Source organism: Narcine bancroftii, chromosome 5 (assembly GCF_036971445.1).
Source record: "Narcine bancroftii isolate sNarBan1 chromosome 5, sNarBan1.hap1, whole genome shotgun sequence".
Taxonomy (NCBI): Eukaryota; Metazoa; Chordata; class Chondrichthyes; order Torpediniformes; family Narcinidae; genus Narcine; species Narcine bancroftii.
This window is the reverse complement of record NC_091473.1, coordinates 135474974-135496072: the sequence shown is the minus strand read 5'-3', so window position 1 is coordinate 135496072 and position 21099 is coordinate 135474974. Positions and strand designations below refer to the sequence as shown.

The following is a 21099-nucleotide window of genomic DNA, read 5'->3' as shown; positions in this document are numbered from 1 at the left end:
AAGATCATATCAAAAATGTATTAGAGGTGGCCCGCTGGCCGCCGCGCCAGTATAGCGCATGCACAGTAACCGCTGTGTCCCAGGGTGAGAGAGAGAGAGAAAAATCCTGCTCCTTGAAAAGTAGTGGTGGGTGGTTTTATAAACACGCTGTCGTGTACCCCCGCCCACCCCCCCACCGCAGCGCGGCCTGGCCGGTGTCAGGGGAAGCCAAGGCCGCTTCCCAGCGCCCGGAACCCCAGTGGCACAGCGTTTCTTGGAGCTGCAGATGGAGTCGGGACGCCGGAGGGAAGATTGGGGCTATCCGCCGGGGATGGGGGTGCCGGCCGCCAGCCGCCCAGTGCCTTCCACCGGACCAGCGGCAGGTGCCCGGAGTACACGTGGAGAGCGAGGCTGGTCAGGCAGGTAGGGTGGAACCCCCCGCCAATCTCGGGAGTGGCGTGGGCTGGATCGGGATTAGCCGCACTCACCTGCTCCTCCACCGCTGACCAGGATCCCAGCGCAGTCCTGAGCGTGGAGACTGCCCTGGAAAGGTCCTGGGACACCAGCACGGAAAGAAGAGCAGGGTCCGTAGAACATTACAGATCAGAAACAGGCCCTTCGGCCCTTTGACTCTACCTCGTGAAAACCCAACACTGGAGAAACTCAGCGGGTTAAACCGTATCCTTTATCCAGCAGAGAGGTTCCTGACAATGTTTGGCCCTTGATCCCCCTCATCAATGTATGAGTGAAAGTCTGTGGTTCTCGTAAAAACACCAGAAGGGAGAAACTCAGCAGGTCAAAGGGGGTCCGGGAGAAATTCAGCAGGTCAAAGGGGGATCCGGGAGAAACTCAGCAGGTCAAAGGGAGGTCTGAGAGAAACTCAGCAGGTCAAGGGGGAGGAGTCCGGGAGAAACTCAGAAGGTCAAGGGGAGGGGGTCTGGGAGAAACTCAGCAGGTCAAGGGGGGTCCGGGAGAAACTCAGCAGGTCAAGGGAGATCCGGGAGAAACTCAGCTGGTCAAGGGGGGTCCGGCAGAAACTCAGCAGGTCAAGGGGGGTCCGGGAGAAACTCAGCAGGTCAAGGGGGGTCCGGCAGAAACTCAGGGGGGGCCTGACCTCGCCAGAACCGTTGCCCACTCCCCCTCCCTGCCGCAGGCTGACCCGCGACTCACAGTGACGGGGCCGCTGATCCGCCGAGATGCCGTCCTGCAGCGAGAGCCGATGACCCCGCACTGTCGTTGTCCAACCCGATCGCCCGCAAACCCCGCCCTCCCGCACACAGGCCTGAGTAAGGATTATGAACTTTAATCTCAGGATAAAACGATCTTCCAATAGTTTCATGTCACAGTGATAAATATATTCCTGGTTAAAAATGGTCTTGCACCTGGATACAAGCTCATTAGGCATAAAATTTGAAAAGTGTGTAAATCAAAGGATATCTGTACCAATGGAAAAAGGGCATGGCAAATAACCCTGCTAGAGTTCATGCCCACAATCAGTCACCCATTTGATTGTTTCAGGAATCATGTTATTCTCCCACATTCTCAATAGCCCTCAGATTTTACTATTCGACAGCACACTAGCAACATTTGACAAATCCTCTATAGAGAAATATTATTTATTGAATATTTTATTTCTCATTTGTTAATGCTTCTGGAAAGAGTTTATCCAAAACTATTATTAAACATTTATTTTAATAAGAAAAAGTTTAACATTACATATGTTGAAAGAAGAGAAAACATGCAGATGTTGTTGAAAATTTTCAATAAATATTTAGTTCGGCCCTCGACTTAGTCCAAGTTTTTAATTTTGGCCCTCCGTGAATTTGAGTTTGACACCCCTGGCCTAAGGGATTGCTTGAGGTGGAATGTGAGTGGAAAGAAAAAGTTTGAAAACCACTGGTTCAAACCCTATCCACCAAGAAATTAAATTTTAATTCATTTAAATAATCTGGAATTAAAATTATGTCATTGTGATACTACCAGATCGCTGTGAAGATGCACCTAGCTGACTGAAATTCTTTAGAGACAGAAATCTACTAGCCTTGCCCACTCTGGTCTTACATGTGACTCTCAACTCTGCTCAACTGCACTCTGAAATGCTTTTATCAAGCCTCTGAGTTTTTTTTAAATTTTTTTATTTTTCACACCATAAATCACATTAGCCATGATATACACTATTTCTTTTTCACACATATACAGTGACTTTTTCTCCCCCGCCCCCTTTTCTCCCAAACCACCCCCCCACCCCCCCCTCTCATCCATTTTAGGTATACAATCTAGGTTGCATTAAGCCAGTCAGACAATGTTGTCATTCAACAAAATTACACCAGAAATTCTACTGAGTCCATTCTTTTCTTTCCTTCTCCTTCCATCAACTTAGGTAATGTTTGTCCCCGGTAGGTTTTCGCTATTGTATTTAATGTAAGGCTCCTATACTTGTTCAAATATTTCAATATTATTTCTTAACCAATATGTTATTTTTTCTAATGGAATACATTTATTCATTTAAATTTGGTAGTTTCTTCCTTTTAATTTGGTTATGTATTCCATTAATATTTAAAGACATATAGTTCAGTGTAGCCCTTTTATATTTTGTTTATCTTCTCTTTCCGTTTTTCCATCATTACCTTTCCTCCTTTTCCATTTCTGTTTTCTTATTTTCAACTCTTTATAAGACAACATTCCTACAACATCCAACATTTTCCTTATTCTCCTATTTCTATCTTATTTATCCCCAATCTCCCCTTCACCTCCTGAGTTGTCCTTTATCCCTTGTCGGACAACCACATCTCCCCTCTCCATTTGGATTTGCGAATCCACTCGCAAGCGTCAACTGATTTTGCAGTGACCGCTATTTCCCCCCACCCCGCCCCCCCAGAAAAGATTTCACTTTTCATATGTCACAAAGGTCACTCTTTTAATTCCCTCCTTATTCTCTCTATTCCATTACCTTCCCTTATTAATTCTTGTCTATACTATCTATATTTTCCTCTAAGTACAGATACATTTATGTATGCTCATTGTCTCTATTCACTCTTATACCTCTTTACCCGCATACATATCAATCGTGATCATTTTTACTCTCATTACCCGTCTTCCTCCCTCAGTCTATTTTTGTAATTGTTCTGCAAATTTTCGTGCTTCTTCTGGATCCGAGAATAGTCTGTTTTGTTGTCCTGGAATAAATATTTTCAATACCGCTGGATGCTTTAGTATAAATTTATACCCTTTCTTCCATAAAATCGCCTTTGCTGTATTGAACTCTTTTCTCTTCTTTAGGAGTTCAAAACTTATATCTGGATAAATGAAGATTTTTTGCCCTTTATACTCCAGTGGTTTGTTGCCCTCTCTTACTTTTTCCATTGTCTTCTCCAGTACCTTTTCTCTTGTAGTATATCTTAGGAATTTTACTACAATAGATCTTGGTTTTTGTTGTGGTTGTGGTTTAGAGGCCAATACTCTATGTGCCCTTTCTATTTCCAATTCTTGCTGTAGTTCTGGACATCCTAGGGTCTTAGGGATCCACTCTTTTATAAACTCCCTCATATTCTTGCCTTCTTCATCTTCCTTAAGGCCCACTATCTTTATGTTATTTCTTCTGTTATGGTTTTCCATTGTATCTATTTTTTGAGCTAGTAGTTCTTGTGTCTCTTTAGTTTTTTTATTAGATTTCTCCAATTTCTTTTTTAAGTCTTCTACCTCCATTTCTGCTGCTACTGCCCGCTCTTCCATCTTGTCCATATTTTTTCCCATTTCTGTTAAGGTCATCTCCATTTTATTTATTTTCTCTTCTGTGTTGTTTATTCTTTTTCTTAAATCCTTAAATTCCTGTGTTTGCCATTCTTTAAATGACTCCATGTATCCTTTAATAAGAGCAAGTATATCCTTTACCTTGCCTTTCTTTTCTTCTTCTATTTCACCATACTCTTCCTCTTCTTCTTCCTCTGGGTTGACCATCTGTTGTTTCTTTGTTGCCCTTTCCTCCTCTTCTTTCTTGTTTCTATTGTCTTCTGTGGTCTCTTCTGGCTGCAGGTGTTCTGCAGCTGTCGTTGCCGGCTGTGGAGATCGACTCCCCAGCTGGTCCCCCCTCCCGTCGGTGTGTTTTTTTTCATTCGCATCGCGCACTTTTACTCGGCTCTGCGAGCCATTTTTGTAGTCCATTATTTACCGACCTGAGGGAGCGGGTTTCTCTCTCCGCAGCGGGCCTCTTCGGACTGGTAAGGCCTTCACCTTTTTCCTCCTTTGTCTTCTCTTCCTCTCTTCTTACCGTTGCTTTCGATTTTTCTTTTTTTGTCGCCATCTTCTTTCCACCTTTATACTCACTTTTCTGTAACTTTTATTTCTGTGCCTTTGTGTTTTCTCTTGTTTTTCCCGACTTTTCTGGAGAGGGCTGGAGTTCACCGTCCGGCCACTACTCCATCACGTGACTCCTCTCCATCAAGCCTCTGAGTTGAAGAAGAATTGGGGATGCCAATCAAAACTGGTCTCACCAGTAATGTCCACATCCAAGGAACAAATGTAGGGAAAGGAAAGGCACTGGGAGTATAAGTTCCAAGCAAGACTGATGGAGCGGAACTTTCAGTAAGAGAGTGGGAAGTGCTAGATGACAGGTTGGGGAACTGAGACATGCAGAAAGTGAACAGAGCTGGGGAAAGATCAAAGTGCTGGACAATGAGTTCATTTGGAAAGGATTCCTGGTAAGTTGATTCTGGAGGCACAAGTGCATGTTTGTCTGCACACCCTTCTGGACTCCTTCCCCACAGTGTTCCAACTCACAAATATATTTTAGGCGACCTTGCAATCACGTGGTGGGTGTTCGTTAAATGGTGGTTGTTTCCTAGGAGTTGTACATGCACCCATGAATTTTACCATCTTTCCAGTGAAAGATAGCTTGCTGATGTCTGACTCATGACAGAAACCGCAAACAGAACTCAAGACTTTTGAAAACCACTTTTTTTTTTCCCTTCAGGGTAACTTTAAAAGGTTCTTTTAATAGCTTCTGTATGGCTGACTATTCCATAAACACTGTTACCTTTAGCTTCTTCACACAATTTCACATTGTATCCCTATCCCTTAGTGTTCCAAATCTATTGACCTTATGAAACATATTGAAAAATGGGAGATTTTTTTCAGGCAAGGCAATTCTATTTCTAGAGAGAGAGAGCAAATGGTGTCCAGCTTTGCACATACAGAGGTAGCCAGACAAGTATTCAGTGGTTTGCAGCAAGGAGCAAAGATCTTATGGGTGCTGACAATTTTGGAAGAGATATTCAGCTGTGTTTTTGTTGGGTAAATATTAAGAGGATTATCTTAGAATTCAAATTAAATAGATTTCAAATTGCTTTTCTGAGATTGGCTTTAGCTGTGACCAGAAAATGTTTGGCAATTACTTGGAAAAATGCGACTGATTTGAGTATTCAGAGATGGCATATGAAGTTGAGGTCTTGTATTCCATTGGAAAAGATAACATATAATTTACGAGATAATAATCTTTTTTATCGTAAAACTTGGAGCCCGTATATGATATTATGGCATTGAGTTATTAAATCCCCTTCCTGCACATTAGTGGTGTTGCTCCAAACCATGGTAATTAATTGACGAATTTTGATGTTATGTGATCTCTTTCTTTTTTTCTCCATTTTTTGGGGGTAGATTAGAGGGGTGGGTGGGTTAGGGAAGGGGTTTGTAGAGGATTAGTTTTCAAAATATCATAAAGATATTTAACCAAAGTTTCAGGCCTGAGCCCTTCTTGAATACAAAGTCTGGAAGAGAAGGGCTAAAAGGATAGGGAGAGGAGCACAGGCCAACATTCACTTTCATTGGCCAGCATTCAAGAAATCTGCATTGCACCAATTTTGCAAACTTTCACATCAACTTTTCTTGTGACACACCAATGCCATCATGAAGAAAGCCTCTCTTCAGGAGTTTGCGGAGGAGCTAGTGGAGTTGTTCAAGTGAACCGGTACGGACTTGAAGGGCCGCCATGGCTTGTTTCCGTGCTGTAAACGGTTATATGGTTATATGTATGTATTTTGTGTCTACAAACCCCGTATTGAGACCCATACTGCCCAGTTACACCCAAATTAACCTACAACCCCGTACATTTTGGAAGGTGGGAAGGAACTGGAGAACCCAAGGGAAAACCCACGCAGACATGGGGGGAACATACAAATTCCCTACAGACATCGCCGAATTTGAACCAGGGTCACTGGCCCTGTAATAGGGGATTAAAACTTGGGTCGCTGGCGCTGTAAAACATACTGCTTGTCCCTACGCTAACCATGAATGAGAGTTATTATTTCAGGCTCATCAAAACTGAAGGATGTTGCATGTGTACAGCAGTGATATTGGTTGGCCTTGTATTGTTAAGTGCTCTGTGGTCAAGTGCACTGTTTATTTCGAGACTAAAAGCCCTTCAAATTTTATGCTTACAAACTATCTTGGTAAGTAGTCAGAGAGAAGTACAGCATGGAGTCGAGAGTATTCAGCCCAACATGCCAAAGCTGACCTGTGGGCATGCATCTGCATTAATCCCATTTCTCAACACAATGCCGTGACTGATGAAGGCCAGCATGTCAAACGCACTCGGTCTCCCTTGTCACCATTTTGAGAACTATGTATCTGGACCCTTGGATCACTCATTTACTGTGCATGTCTGTCCTGGGTTTTTTTTTAAAGATCCAGCATGGTAACAGGTCCACGAGCCCATGCCACCTAAATGCACCAATTAACCTACAAACCCCGTATTTTTTTTTTGGTGGGTAGGAGGAAACCCATGGGGTTATGGGAAGAATGCCAAAACAAACTTTACAGACAGCACCAGATTTGAACCTGGGTTTCTGACACTGTAACAGCATTGTGCTAATCTCTGTGACAACTGCCACTTGGCTGCTTTGCCAAAACCTCGTACTTATCCAAATTAAACTCCTTCACCCACTGACTCAGTTGATCAAAATCCCTTGTAACCTGAGATAACCTTCCTCATTGTCCGATATACCACCAACATTAGTGTCATCTTCAAACTTTTCTCTCTTGGCGATCTGCATTCTCATCCAAATAGCTAATATAACTGATGCATGTCAGTGGACCCAGCACCAGTTCCTGTCACACACCACTTGTCACAGGCCTCCGATCTGAAAGAATCCTGCGCTGTTTGTAAGGAGCTTGTACTTTCATCCCGTATCTGCGTGAGTTTTCCCTGGGTTTTAAGTCGGATTTGTGGAGTGAAATGGCCTCTATTACTCTGCGGTTCAAAAAAAAAACTCCGTCGTGTTCCCTCTTCACCTTCCCCACAACAGGGCGAACAGATTACCGTAAGTTAAAAGATGATTTAGGAAGGCTGGAGGTGTGGGCTGAGAAATGGCTGATGGAATTTAATACAGATAAGTGTGAGGTGTTACATTTTGGAAAGGCAAATCTAAATAGGTCATAGGCATTAAATGGTAGGCTATTGAGATGTGCAGAGCCACAAAGGGATTTAGGAGTTGTGGTAAATAGTACCCTCAAGGCTGATACTCAGGTAGATGGTGTGGTGACGAAGGCATTTGGAATGCTGGCCTTCATAAATCGGAGTATTGAATTCGAGAGTAGGGAGGTTATGATGAAATTGTACAAGGCATTGGTGAGGCCAAATTTGGAGTACTGTGTACAGTTTTGGTCACCAAATTATAGGAAAGATATAAACAAAATAGAGAGAGTGCAGAGAAGGTTCACGAGAATGTTGACACGATTTCAAGGTTTGAGTTACAGGGAAAGGTTGTGCAGACTGGGGCTTTTTTCTCTGGAGCGTAGAAAACTGAGAGGGGACTTGATAGAGGTGTTTAAGATTTTAAAAGAGACAGACAGAGTAAATGTGATAAGAGTGGGGGAGATTCAAACTAGAGGGCATGGTTTAAGATTGAAGGGGGAAAATTATAAGGGGAACATGAGGGGAAATTTCTTTACACAAAGGGTGGTAGGGATGTGGAATGAGCTTCTGGCAGACGTGGTTGAGGCGGGATCATTGGTTACATTTAAGGAAAGACTGGATAGTTACATGGATAGGAGAGGACTGGATGGGTATGGACCGGGTGCTGGTCAGTGGCACTAGGAGGGTAGGGATTTGTTACGGCATGGACTAGTAGGGCCGAACTGGCCTGTTCTGTAAGTGGTTATATGGTTTATATGACCTCATCTCATGACTGAAATGCTCTGTCCCCTAACTTTCTGGTGAATTTCTTCTGCATCCACTACTGTATCGCATCCTTCATCTAGTGTGGCATCCTTAACTGCATGCAGTACTCCAGATGAGACCTAACCAGATTTTTCAAGTTGGAGTATAACCTCCTTTACCTCCTTTTTGTTTTAATGAAACCTCCTTTCATTATCCCAACTAATGAAAGTCAGTACTGTATCACACATGCCCTCCCAGCCTCACTATCTATTTGCATGCCACCCTCAAGGATCTCTGGACCTGAACAAAGTGACCTTGAAACGCATCAGTTTTTCCCCCAAGACCCTACAATTCATGGTGTATGTCCTGGCCTTGTTAGTACCCCAAAATGCATTTCCTCACGCCAATCTGAATTGAACTTCACCAGCCAAGGAGGAGGACGCATGACTGGGAGGAGGAGCATGATGTAAATGCTTGTGTAACTCGGCACTTTTTCCTGACCACCCTTCCCTCCCCCAAGAGATGGACCCCACATCTCCGCCCCATTTCAGAAGACAGTGAAAGATGCTCTTGTATGTCTACCTCGAATATAGCAGGATATTTGTAAAGTGCATGAAAAGAGCAAGTCCTTTCAATTTGTGGTAAAAGCAAATGAGGACAAATATGCTGTTCTAAACAAGGCTACCCTGGAAACACTAAGCTGTGTGGAGAATCAAAGGGAAAGTGTACCGAATTCTGGCAAATGTTAAATCAATTTTCCAAACTCCCATGGCATGGCCCACTACACCACTGCCCTACTAATCCACTTGACTTGTGTTCCATTAAAAGGAGCAACTCACAAATACTGAGCAGGCTGCCAAATGATTTGCATTACATTAGATTGTTCCAGCTTACTGCTGAGCTGGATACACAGAAAACATGCCCGTCATAGTTTTCAATACAGACTTTCTCTTCCTTTCCACTTCATCCCAGAAGGCTGAATACAACAGGTGGAGATCAAGGGAGGAAGGGATGTTCAGATTAATTCATCTGAAATATTTGACTCCTTGAAGGGAATGGACTCGATCAGGCTAAATGTCTCCACCCTCCCCCAAGGTCACAGCTGCTTTCTCCTTTGTTCATTTTCCATTATCTCTTTGCTCCATGACTCACGTAACAGTCTGGAATGTCTTAGCATTTGTTTCAAGCCGGCTTCTCCAGTTACCCGTGCGTTCTGTAATATAATCTAAATGTAAGAGGGGGAACAGTTTGTATTACTCCCTTGCACTGGGCAAACAGAAGCATGGATCTTTGGTTGTGCAGTTTAGTGAGTGGCAGAAAGGAGGAACTTTCATTGTTAGAGGGATTGAATTTAGGAGCAGGGAGGTTATACTGGAACTGGTAAGGCTGCATCTGGAGCACTGCGTGGAGTTCTTGAGGAAGGATGGCTTTAGAGGGGATGCCCAGGAGGTTCACAGGGGTGATTACAGAGATGAGGGGAGGTTTATGAGGAGAGATTGAGTCGTCCGGTACTGTACTTGTTGGAATTTGGAAGAATGAGAAGGGCTGTTATAGAAACATAAAATTAAGAAAGGCATAGATAAAATAGAGGTAGGTAGATTGTTCCCATTGGTGGGGGAGTCTCGAACTAGGGAGTGTAACCTCAAGATCCGTTGAAGCAGTGGAGGCTACGTCAGTGAACATATTTAAGGCAAGGTTGGATAGATTTTTATATAGCAGGGGAATTGAGAGGCAAAGGCAAGTAGGTGGAGATGAGCTATCATCAGATTAGCCATGATCTTAATGAATTGTAGAGCAGGGTTGATGGGCTGGATGGCCTACTCCTGCTCTTATTTCTCATGTTATGTTCTTAGTATGATAGAATGGGTGATAAGGAACAGATGGGAATGCTATTGCGAGAAAAGCAGCTAGCAGCTTCGTAAGATCAGTTAGTGATCCATCAACCACTAAACCTAGCAAATCACACCTCCCTGAAGTGTAGTTTTATATTAGAAGTGTAGTTGCTATTGGAGAATGTGCCAAGAAACCTTCATTTGAGGGCATTCACGAAGTACATCTGTATTTTTCACTTTACCATCCTAACCCCCTTCTAATCCGATGTTCATTCTAAGCACCAGGCCATTACAAAGGGCATGATTGGTGCAACAGAGGGAGAGTCCTTCCTTAATTCAATCATTCCAAATGGTTAGCTGAGACCATATCAATTAGGGTAGCACTCTGTCCCACATGTCTTGTGCTAAAGGGCATACATGCTTTACTTAAGTTCGGGTCCATGATGTAAGTGGAGCTAAATTTTGAAAACAGAATCAAGTGTGAATCTTCTACAATATGTGTCTTACTGTGGCCGATTTGAGGGGAGTGTTAGGCAAGGTCAACCCTCCATCTAGCCCTCACCAACCTGTAAAATAAGGACACGTATGTTCGAATACTGTGTATTGTCTTCTGTTCGGCATTCAACACAAACATACCACAGTAGCTGATAGGGAAGTTGAGCCTGTTGGGTCTAGACACCTCCCTCTGCAGTTGGATTCTTGCCAGGGAGACCTCGAGCAGTCCAGTTTAGAAACAGCACCTCCAAGAGCATCACACTGAGCATGCCCCCCCCCCCCCAGGGCTGCGAGCTTAGTCCACTGCTGTTCACTCGACCGATTCATGACTAGGCAGGAAAGCACAACTCGAACCACACCATCGTTTGCTGACGACACAACTGTGTGAGGAGTCAGTGTACATAAATGAGGTGCAGACAATAACAGACAGGTGCAGAGCCAACAACCTGTATCTGACCATTGATGGCTCCACCATTGAGGTCGTCAAGAGTATCAAGTTCCTTGGAGTGCATTTGGCGGAGAATGTCACCTGGTCCCTTAACACCATCTCCATAGCCAAGAAAGCCCAGCAGCGCCTCTTCTTCCTGCGAAGGCTGAGGAAAGTTCATCTCCTGCCCTCCATCCTCACTACATTCTACAGAGGATGTATTGAGAACATTTTGAGCAATTGCATCACCGCCTGGTTTGGAAACTGCACCACCTCAGACTGCGAGACCCTGCAGTGGATAATGAAGTCAGCAGAAAAGATCTCTGGGGGCTTTCTTTGTACCAGGAAAGACGTCTACATCACTAGATGCACACGGAAAGCAATAAACAGTGTGAAGGACTCCACACACCCCTTTCGTAAACTGTTCTCTCTTTTGCCATCTGATAGGAGGTACCATAGCCCTCGGCTCCTTACATCCAGATTGGGCAACAGTACTTTTCCCCAAGCCATCAGGCGCCTGAATTCCCAGAACAAATGCGGATAGTGTTCCATGGACTTTTATTGCATACATCCTAATATTTTAACTTATATTTATGTAAATCTGCTCCTGCTTCTCTTCCTGGAGAAACACGATCTTGTCTTTACCGTGCAATGCAATGTATGAATGACAAATAAAGGTGACTTGTCTTAACATTGCACAAAGAGCTCCGGATGAATTTCTACCCAAGACATTTATCTGAACCATTTTAGCTGGCAACCATCGATGCCTCACAAAACCAAAAAGTGGACATTGAAGATTAAACTTTGGTTGGGCTGCCCTTAGAGTATTGTGAGCAATACTGGTTGCCCCATTACGGAAGGATGTGGAGTTTAAAGGCGATGTGCAGGACAATTTAGTTTTGAGTAGAGGTGTACAATAGTAGAGTTTAAGAGACTTCTCATTAGATATGGGAGCCTGCAGAGAAATTAATCATGCAAGCAGCCGAATTTTCGTGTCATTTGAGCATCGTGGTTGGCGGTTGGGCCAAAAGACCTGTTCCTATGCTGTACAATACAATATTCTATCATTCTGTGACCTAACTGAAGGCTCAGATCTAAGGTAGGGTCATAGAATGTTTCCACTCATCCCACTAAATCTATGCCTCCCTAAATTGGAGACGCTAGGTTGATCAGCTGGCAGTCTTGGATGTTCTACTTCTCGTGCTCGTCCAGTAGGTTCAAGGGCATCATTTTATGCAATAATAGCTATAAACAGATTTGTGCCCTTAGCATTCCTCCCTGCAGAACCTGCTCCTTCCAATTGGCAGGAACACCACCAGCTACTGGTTCCAGTAATGCACATCTGCTGTGGTGATTTTCCTCCCTGATCAATCAGAGTGAGCAGGCTGTGATTTGAAGAGACCCATTAAACATATTTCCCCCCCCCCACATTTCAGCCAGCCATTTGCCAAGGTAGTGGGATGACCCTCACACCTAAACATGGAATTAAACTTGCCTTTCCCTTTATGCCTTTGTGTGAATAATTGATTCTGCGGACAGCTCTGTTCTGTGGGTAATTATAGTTTCCTACAGCCCAGAAGCATTTTCGCATTAACTTTTAGAAGAGAACTTCAAATAAAATCAGCAGTGATGCCATTATCAGGGTCGGTGTCAGAACAAGTCTAATTGGGGATCATTAGGGTAACTGCATTGGGGTTCAAAGACTCTATAAGGGCGTCCGTGCTTATATTGTGAGTTGACACTAGTGCTGCGGGTGGAGGGGGGCATATTAACTCATGTGGGGGGCAATGTCCGTGAATACCCTCCTTTGGTGCTGGCCCTACGTCATGTGATTAAAGAGCCTTCAGGGAGACCTATTTAATATTGTACCAGTTTGATCTGAAGTCAGAGATACAGTAACATTCTGTGAGAAAAGAACTGCTTGCGTTCTCCTCGTCACGGGAGAAACACAGGATGGCAATGGCTTTGGAAAGGATGGCCACTTTGCTCCTTCTCTGTGTCATTTTAAAGGGTCACTTGTGGCTGACGCACTTCTGGGTAAAAGAAAGCAAGATCATTCTAGTTTCTGGGTCATACCCATTGTGATAGTTAACTTCGTCTGACTCGAATCCGAGTTTGAGAAATCATCGTGTGAAACACGGATTCCAAAACCTCCATGAAGGAGAGGGGGTATTTGTGGAAAAAAGTCATTCATATGAAGAAATATTCCTCTGAAAGCAAAGAATTACAAAGCATTCATGAGTTTGAGATCTATTGAAAGGCAGTTTTAAAGACTCTGTGAGTTTCGGCACAAAAGATTTCTGAGAGTGAATTTTAAAATCATCTCTTCAGAATTATGCCTGAACTGTAATGGTTTGGGTTTTTTCTCACACTCACACACTTGCACATAGTGGGATTAAGTTTAGAATTAAGTAAGATTTTATATTATTAATAGTCATTTATAAAAGTTATTGTTTTGAAGATACCATTGTCTTGGTGAATTTCTATTTCTGCTGGTCTAGGCACAGCCTAACGTGGGGTGGGGAGGGGGGGGGGATGAAGGTGAAGGGCCTGTTTCTTTGCTTCTATGGTTCTAATCACCCTGGGCAATCCTGGCCACACCCTATCAGACATATTGTGATGCCCTGCTGCAGCAGTAGCAGACACAAAACTCGAGAAAGACTGTACAACAGGCTTTATTCAGTTAAAAGTCTTTGCTACAGTGGTAATTGTACTGGTAACTCCGGAGTGACTGCTTGGGAGAGGCCAGCTCAGGATTATATCCCGAGCAGTTGATTGACAGCCGGCCGGGTGGAGTTAAGTCTATTCAGGTTGCCTGATTGTCAGCCGGCCAGGTGTGGTCTGTCCTCCAGTTATCTTCCTGCAGATACAGAGATCGCCCCCTGCAGTGGGTTCGTGGTATATCACCACACATCCCTTTTGTCATATTTCCATCCACCTCCCCCACCCCCCAACATACCTTTACTGGAACTTAAAACTGACTTGATATCTGACGCCCAATTCTGGCAGTCTGACTTTAACTTAATTTCTCTTTCCACAGACGCTGCCTAACCAGATGCATTTCCTGGATTATAATTTCATAATTCCTAGCATCTGCATTTTGGGTTCTAATTAATGGAGGGTTTGGGTTGCGATTAAACATTAACAAGTTCCATGTTTGTGTTTGGTAAATGAAGGAAAGAAGCAAGGAAGGTCAATAATATAAGAGAAAAAGTTTGAGGACTTGAATCTGAGGCCTTGCAGACTGGAGAAACTCTGGTGTATCAGAAATTGCACCTGAAAGTAAATCTTTGTTTTACATGTTCTCTCAGAAACTGGCAGCCATCCCTGTGACTTCATTTGTCAGTGACCAAGCCAAGAGTCTTTACGAGAAATATATTCGCTTCTGCTTTATCAAGGTCAGTCTATTGATTTAACGATAATTTAAGAAGAACAAAGTACAAATGTGTACTTGTGTAAACTGAGATGGTGCATTGTGTAAAGTGCCCTTTTTTTCCCCCCTTTTATCTGACAGCAAGATAGTACATTGGATTCAGCAGAAGCCATCCTGAAGAATTGGAAATGAAAGCCAAACTTTCACTGAATTCTGTCACTAAATAACACATAAACCTGCGTGGCTTCAAATTTTTTTTCAAAGCCTGAGTCGTTAGGACAAAACACAGAAAGAACCACCAGTTTGGATGTGAAACTTGATCTTTTAGATAGGTTTTGGTTCTCACTACAGAGGCACGAAGGAAGAATAAAAATATGTGCAGTTCTTACCTGGCAAACATCACAGGTTCTGTTGCGATCTCTGTCTCCACTCACAAGTTTGTCTGCAGACAGGTCCATGTGCCACAGGGAGGAAATTGGGAAATCTATGCTGAAGTATTAGTTTTTACCTACATAGTGATATTACCTTTAAAACAAAAAGAGTGATGCAGAAGACAGTACAAACAGTACAGACGTCTGTTTGTGTTTTTGGTGATATGTTGTATTTTCTTATTACACTGGCCTTCAAATATTTTGCATCCTGAACACTTTTGGGTGTATTTTGTCGATTGTGGGCTGCTGATCACAAATATCATCTTAGTGCAGTGGTTAGCGCAACACTTTTACAGTGCCAGCAACTAGAATCGGGCTTCAAATCCTGCGCTGTCTGTAAGGAGTTTGAACATTCTCCCCGTGTCTGCTTGAGCTTCAGTTTCCTCCCACCATTCAAAATTGGATGTAATTGTGCAGCACAGGCTCATGGGATGAAAGGACCTGTTACTGTGCTGAATGTCTAAATTTATACAAATTTATGATTAAATTTACTAACTTTAAGATGTATTATTAAACTCTTCCAATCACACACTTTTTTAGATGTAACCTATTTTTGTGATTTCCTGTCTTAAGTCTACTTCAAGCAGACAAAACCATGAAATGCAACATGTCATTGAAGATTTATTTTTTGCGTTTGCACTTGAACTTCTTCCCTGCTGGCCTTGGTGCAGTCAGTGACGAACAGGGTGAAAGGTTTCACCAGGACATTGCGACCATGGAAAAGTGGCATAAGGACGACTGGAATCCATCAATGCTGGCCAACTATTGTTGGACATTGACATGAGAGGCATCAGATGCTAAGTACAAATGAAAATCAGTGACAAACCATCTTTAGGTCAGTTGAACTAACGCAAGGTGATTAAACAGGCTAAATCCAATAAAAGTTAATTTAATGTTTCTCAAACTCCCTGTGTGATACCACAAATCTGAAATTGTGTTCAGCTTGAAGTTGTCAATCATAATCCCCATTTTTCTTTCAGGAAGCAAATCTTTTGAAAAAAATTGTCTAATGTTACCAGTGATTTTTTTTTTTCATTATTCAAATAAATTCACGGCTACAAATAGCACATCTGTAGATTCTGAGTCATACGGAACCAGAGCAGGCACTTCAGCCCAAACACTCATTTAATCCCCTTTTATTCTATCTCTATTTGTATCAGCTTCTCCCACATCAGAGAGGCAACTTGATCGGCATGGACAAATTGGGCTGAATGGCATGTTTTCCTGTTGTGAAGTTCTACACATTAGTTAAATTCTACCACTGCAACCAAATTACAGTAACCAGTTAACTTGTCGATTTGAGGTTAATTTATGAACTTTACATTTTAATAAAAGCAACCCCTATCTTGTATGATTTTAAGGACCAATCTACACAAAATGTACATGATTTGCAATAGATAAGGGAAGTGAAGTGTGGCCTTTAACAATTAATATTTTTCTTGATCATTGTACTTAATAATCTCTTTTAATACTTTGTTATTAAATCTAACAGAACTGATTCCTATCATTGGTTAATTGTCTAACTTTAAGAAAGATCTGAAGGTCCTCAAGAGAATTCATAAAGATTTACTGGAAAGTTTCCAGAGTCAGATTTTCAGTGCCTAAGTTAGATGAGACAAACTGGGGTTGCTCTCCTTGAAGATGAGCGGGTTGAAGGAAGATTTAATGGAGGATTACAAGGCCAATACTCATTTTGAGACCTTCAGTTTTGAACTCCCTTCCCCTCCCCCCATCACATCAACCTTCCTGAGCTCTCCCTCCAGCACCCCCTTCTGACCCCATGCCTGACTTCAGCTCCAACCCCTATTGTATCTTCACCATCCCCTCTGACCTCTTCTCTCTGATACTGAGCAGTCAGTCCTCAGCACTGACCTCAACTTCTCACCCTGGCATCCACAGATCAACGAGATCGAAGCCCCTCATGATGTCGAGTTCTTCATCCAATCACCCCTGGTAGATCGAGGGAGGCTGCACCTCTTTAGGAATGCTTTGTGGAGCAAGAGGCATGAATATAAATGTTTGGTCAAAAGATATAAAGCATTTATCGCATCAGACAAAGTTAAGATTCATTTATTTAACTTCTACACCCAGAGAATAATAAGTAACCTGAAACCATTTAATTCTTAGCTTTATTGTGAAAGTTGAGATTGCTTTTTAACAATGCTAAAAATGTTACCATTAAGATTGTCCAGTAAAGAGGGGTTTGAGTAATAGAAGACCATCAAGGAGACAGTCACCCCGGAGGAGTCACGTGATGGAGTAGTGGCCGGACGGTGAACTCCAGCCCTCTCCAGAAAAGTCGGGAAAAACAAGAGAAAACACAAAGGCACAGAAATAAAAGTTACAGAAAAGTGAGTATAAAGGTGGAAAGAAGATGGCGACAAAAAAAGAAAAGTCGAAAGCAACGGTAAGAAGAGAGGAAGAGAAGACAAAGGAGGAAAAAGGTGATGGCCTTACCTGTCCGAAGAGGCCCGCTGCGGAGAGAGAAACCCGCTCCCTCAGGTCGGTAAATAATGGACTACAAAAATGGCTCGCAGAGCCGAACAAAAGTGCGCAACCGCGCATGCGCGAAGTTTCGCGCATGCGCGATGCGAATGAAAAAAAACACACCGACGGGAGGGGGGACCAGCTGGGGAGTCGATCTCCACAGCCGGCAACGACAGCTGCAGAACACCTGCAGCAAGAAGAGACCACAGAAGACAATAGAAACAAGATAGAAGAGGAGGAAAGGGCAGCAAAGAAACAACAGATGGCCAACCCAGAGGAAGAAGAAGAGGAAGAGTATGGTGAAATAGAAGAAGAAAAGAGAGGCAAGGTAAAGGATATACTTGCTCTTATTAGAGGATACATGGAATCATTTAGAGAATGGCAAACACAGGAATTTAAGGATTTAAGAAAAAGAATAAACAACACAGAAGAGAAAATAAATAAAATGGAGATGACCTTAACAGAAATGGGAAAGAAAATGGACAAGATGGAAGAGCGGGCAGTAGCAGCAGAAATGGAGGTAGAAGACTTAAAAAAGAAATTGGAGGAATCTAATAAAAAAACTAAAGAGACACAAGAACTACTAGCTCAAAAAATAGATACAATGGAAAACCATAACAGAAGAAATAACATAAAGATAGTGGGCCTTAAGGAAGATGAAGAAGGCAAGAATATGAGGGAGTTTATAAAAGAGTGGATCCCTAAGACCCTAGGATGTCCAGAACTACAGCATGAAATGGAAATAGAAAGGGCACATAGAGTATTGGCCTCTAAACCACAACCACAACAAAAACCAAGATCTATTGTAGTAAAATTCCTAAGATATACTACAAGAGAAAAGGTACTGGAGAAGACAATGGAAAAAGTAAGAGAGGGCAACAAACCACTGGAGTATAAAGGACAAAAAATCTTCATTTATCCAGATATAAGTTTTGAACTCCTAAAGAAGAGAAAAGAGTTCAATACAGCAAAGGCGATTTTATGGAAGAAAGGGTATAAATTTATACTAAAGCATCCAGCGGTATTGAAAATATTTATTCCAGGACAACAAAACAGACTATTCGCGGATCCAGAAGAAGCACGAAAATTTGCAGAACAATTACAAAAATAGACTGAGGGAGGAAGACGGGTAATGAGAGTTAAAATGATCACGACTGATATGTATGTGGGTAAAGACAAAAATAGACTGAGGGATGAAGACGGGTAATGAGAGTAAAAATGATCACGATTGATATGTATGCAGGTAAAGAGGTATAAGAGTGAATAGAGACAATGAGCATACATGAATGTATCTGTACTTAGAGGAAAATATGGATAGTATAGACAAGAATTAATAAGGGAAGGTAATGGAATAGAGAGAATAAGGAGGGAATTAAAAGAGGGACCTTTGTGACATATGAAAAGTGAAATCTTTTCTGGGGGAGGCGGGGTGGGGGGAAATAGCGGTCACTGCAAAATCAGTTGACGCTTGCGAGTGGATTCGCAAATCCAAATGGAGAGGGGAGATGTGGTTGTCCGACAAGGGATAAAGGACAACTCAGGAGGTGAAGGGGAGATTGGGGATAAATAAGATAGAAATAGGAGAATAAGGAAAATGTTAGATGTTGTAGGAATGTTGTCTTATAAAGAGTTGAAAATAAGAAAACAGAAATGGAAAAGGAGGAAAGGTAATGATGGAAAAACGGAAAGAGAAGATAAACAAAATATAAAAGGGCTACGCTGAACTATATGTCTTTAAATATTAATGGAATACATAACCAAATTAAAAGGAAGAAACTACCAAATTTAAATGAATAAATGTATTCCATTAGAAAAAATAACATATTGGTTAAGAAATAACATTGAAATATTCGAACAAGTATAGGAGCCTTACATTAAATACAATAGCGAAAACCTACCGGGGACAAACATTACCTAAGTTGATGGAAGGAGAAGGAAAGAAAAGAATGGACTCAGTAGAATTTCTGGTGTAATTTGGTTGAATGACAACATTGTCTGACTGGCTTAATGCAACCTAGATTATATACCTAAAATGGATGAGAGGGGGGGGTGGGGGGGTGGTTTGGGAGGAAAGGGGGGGGGGGGAGAAAAAGTCACTGTATATGTGTGAAAAGAAATAGTGTATATCATGGCTAATGTGATTTATGGTGTGAAAAATAAAAAAAATTTAAAAAAAAAAAAAAAAAAAAAAAAAAAAGGAGACAGTCACCCCCAAAAACCAGGAGGCAGATGACTGTCAGGAGAGAGGAAAGGAGAATAGACAGAGAGAGCAGAGCACCCCTGTGGCTGTGCCCATCAACAATAAGTATACCATTTTAGTCACTGCTGGTGGGGATGACCTACCAGAGACAAGTTGTAGTGGTCACATCTCTGGCACTGAGACTGGACCTTCGGCTCAGAAAGAAAGGAGGGAAAAGATGAGACCAATAGTGATAGGGGATTCGATAGGACATTCTGAGGGAGAGATTGAGAATCCCAGATGGTTTGTTGCCTCCGTGGTCCCCAGGGTCCACGATATATCGGATCGCGCTCTTGGTATTCTCAGGAGGGAGGGTGGGCAGCCAGATGTCGAGGTCCATGTAGGGTCCAATGACATGGGTAGGAAGGATGAGGAGGTGCTTCAAAGAGAGTTTAGGGAGTTTGGTGCAAAGTTGAAGGACAGGAGCTCCAGGGTTGTGATCTCAGGAGTGGTACCTGTGCTACGTGCTAGTGAGGGTCGAAATAGGAAAGTTAATGAAGCTAAATATGCGGCTAAAGAGATTGTGCAGGAGGGAGGACTTCATGTTTCTGGATTATTGGGCTCTGTTCCAGGTATGGTGGGACCTGTTCTGAGGGGGCGGTTTACACCTGAACTGGAGGATATGTTTGCTAGTGCTCCTCTGGGAGGTTTAAACTAGATTGGCGGGGGATGGGAACCAGAGTGTTAGAGTAGATAGTGAGGTGGAAGAGGATAAAGGTCATGTAAGGACTGCATGTATAGACAGAAATCAAAGGTTTGTGTGTGATAGTTATGTTCTCAGGTGTATTTATTTTAACGCAGGTAGTATTGTCGGAAAGGCAGACGTAATAGAGGGGGAGGTATGAAAGGGGAAGGAGTGGCATTGCTAGTCAGGGAAAATATCACAGCTATGCTTAGGCAGGACACCCCAGAGGCCTCGTGTATAGAGCTCATATGGGTGGAGCTGAGGAATGGGTAAGGAGTGACTACACTGACTGCCCAATAGTATTATAGATCACCCAATAGTCAGAGAGAATTGGAGGAGCAAATCTGTAGAGATAGAGACTGTTGTAAGAAAGAGAAGATTTTAACTTTCCACATATTGACAGGGATTCTCAAACTATAAAAGAGCTGAATAGCTTGGAATTTGTCAAATGTGTTCAGGAAAGTTTTCTAAATCAATACACAGAGATACCAATGAAAGAGGATGCAGTACTTGATCTCCAATTAGGGAACCAGACAGGTCAGGTGACAGAAGTATATGGAGGTGAACATTTTGGGTCCAGTGCCCATAATGTCATTAGTTTCAAGTTACTTACAGATAAGGATAGGTCTGGTCCTCAAGTTGAGATTCTAAATTGGAGAAAGGCCAATTTTGTGGAAATGAGAAAGATCTAAGAAGAGTGGATTGGCATGAGTTGTTTTCTGGAAATGATGTGTTCAGTAAGTGGATGGCCTTCAAAGATGAAATTTTGAGAGTGCACATTTTGCATGTTCCTGTCGAGATTAAAGGCAAAGTTAACAGGCATAGGGAACCCTGGTTTTCAAGGGATATTGGTTAAGAAGAAGAGAGAGCAAGTATAGGCAACAAGGAGCAAATGAAATACTGGAAGAGTACAGAAAATACAAGAAAATACTCAAGGAATTCAGGAAAGCAAAAAGGAGACATGAGGTTGCCATGGAAGATAATGTGAAGGTAAACCTG

The 21099-nt window shown here is 42.5% G+C and overlaps 1 protein-coding gene across 4 annotated transcripts in view; it reads left to right on the top strand.

The window, feature by feature from the left end:
• The window catches only part of LOC138763991 (kynurenine--oxoglutarate transaminase 3-like), a 100604-nt gene that overhangs the window by 62822 nt on the left and 16683 nt on the right, over nt 1–21099 (top strand). For 3 of the 4 annotated variants that reach the window (XM_069939123.1, XM_069939120.1, XM_069939121.1), the window contains one exon: nt 14197–14283. In XM_069939123.1, the coding sequence (XP_069795224.1) occupies nt 14197–14283 (87 nt within the window). Of the gene's footprint in view, nt 1–14196; nt 14284–14399; nt 15594–21099 lie in introns of those variants that run through there. The other variant, XM_069939122.1, reaches the window with a different exon arrangement.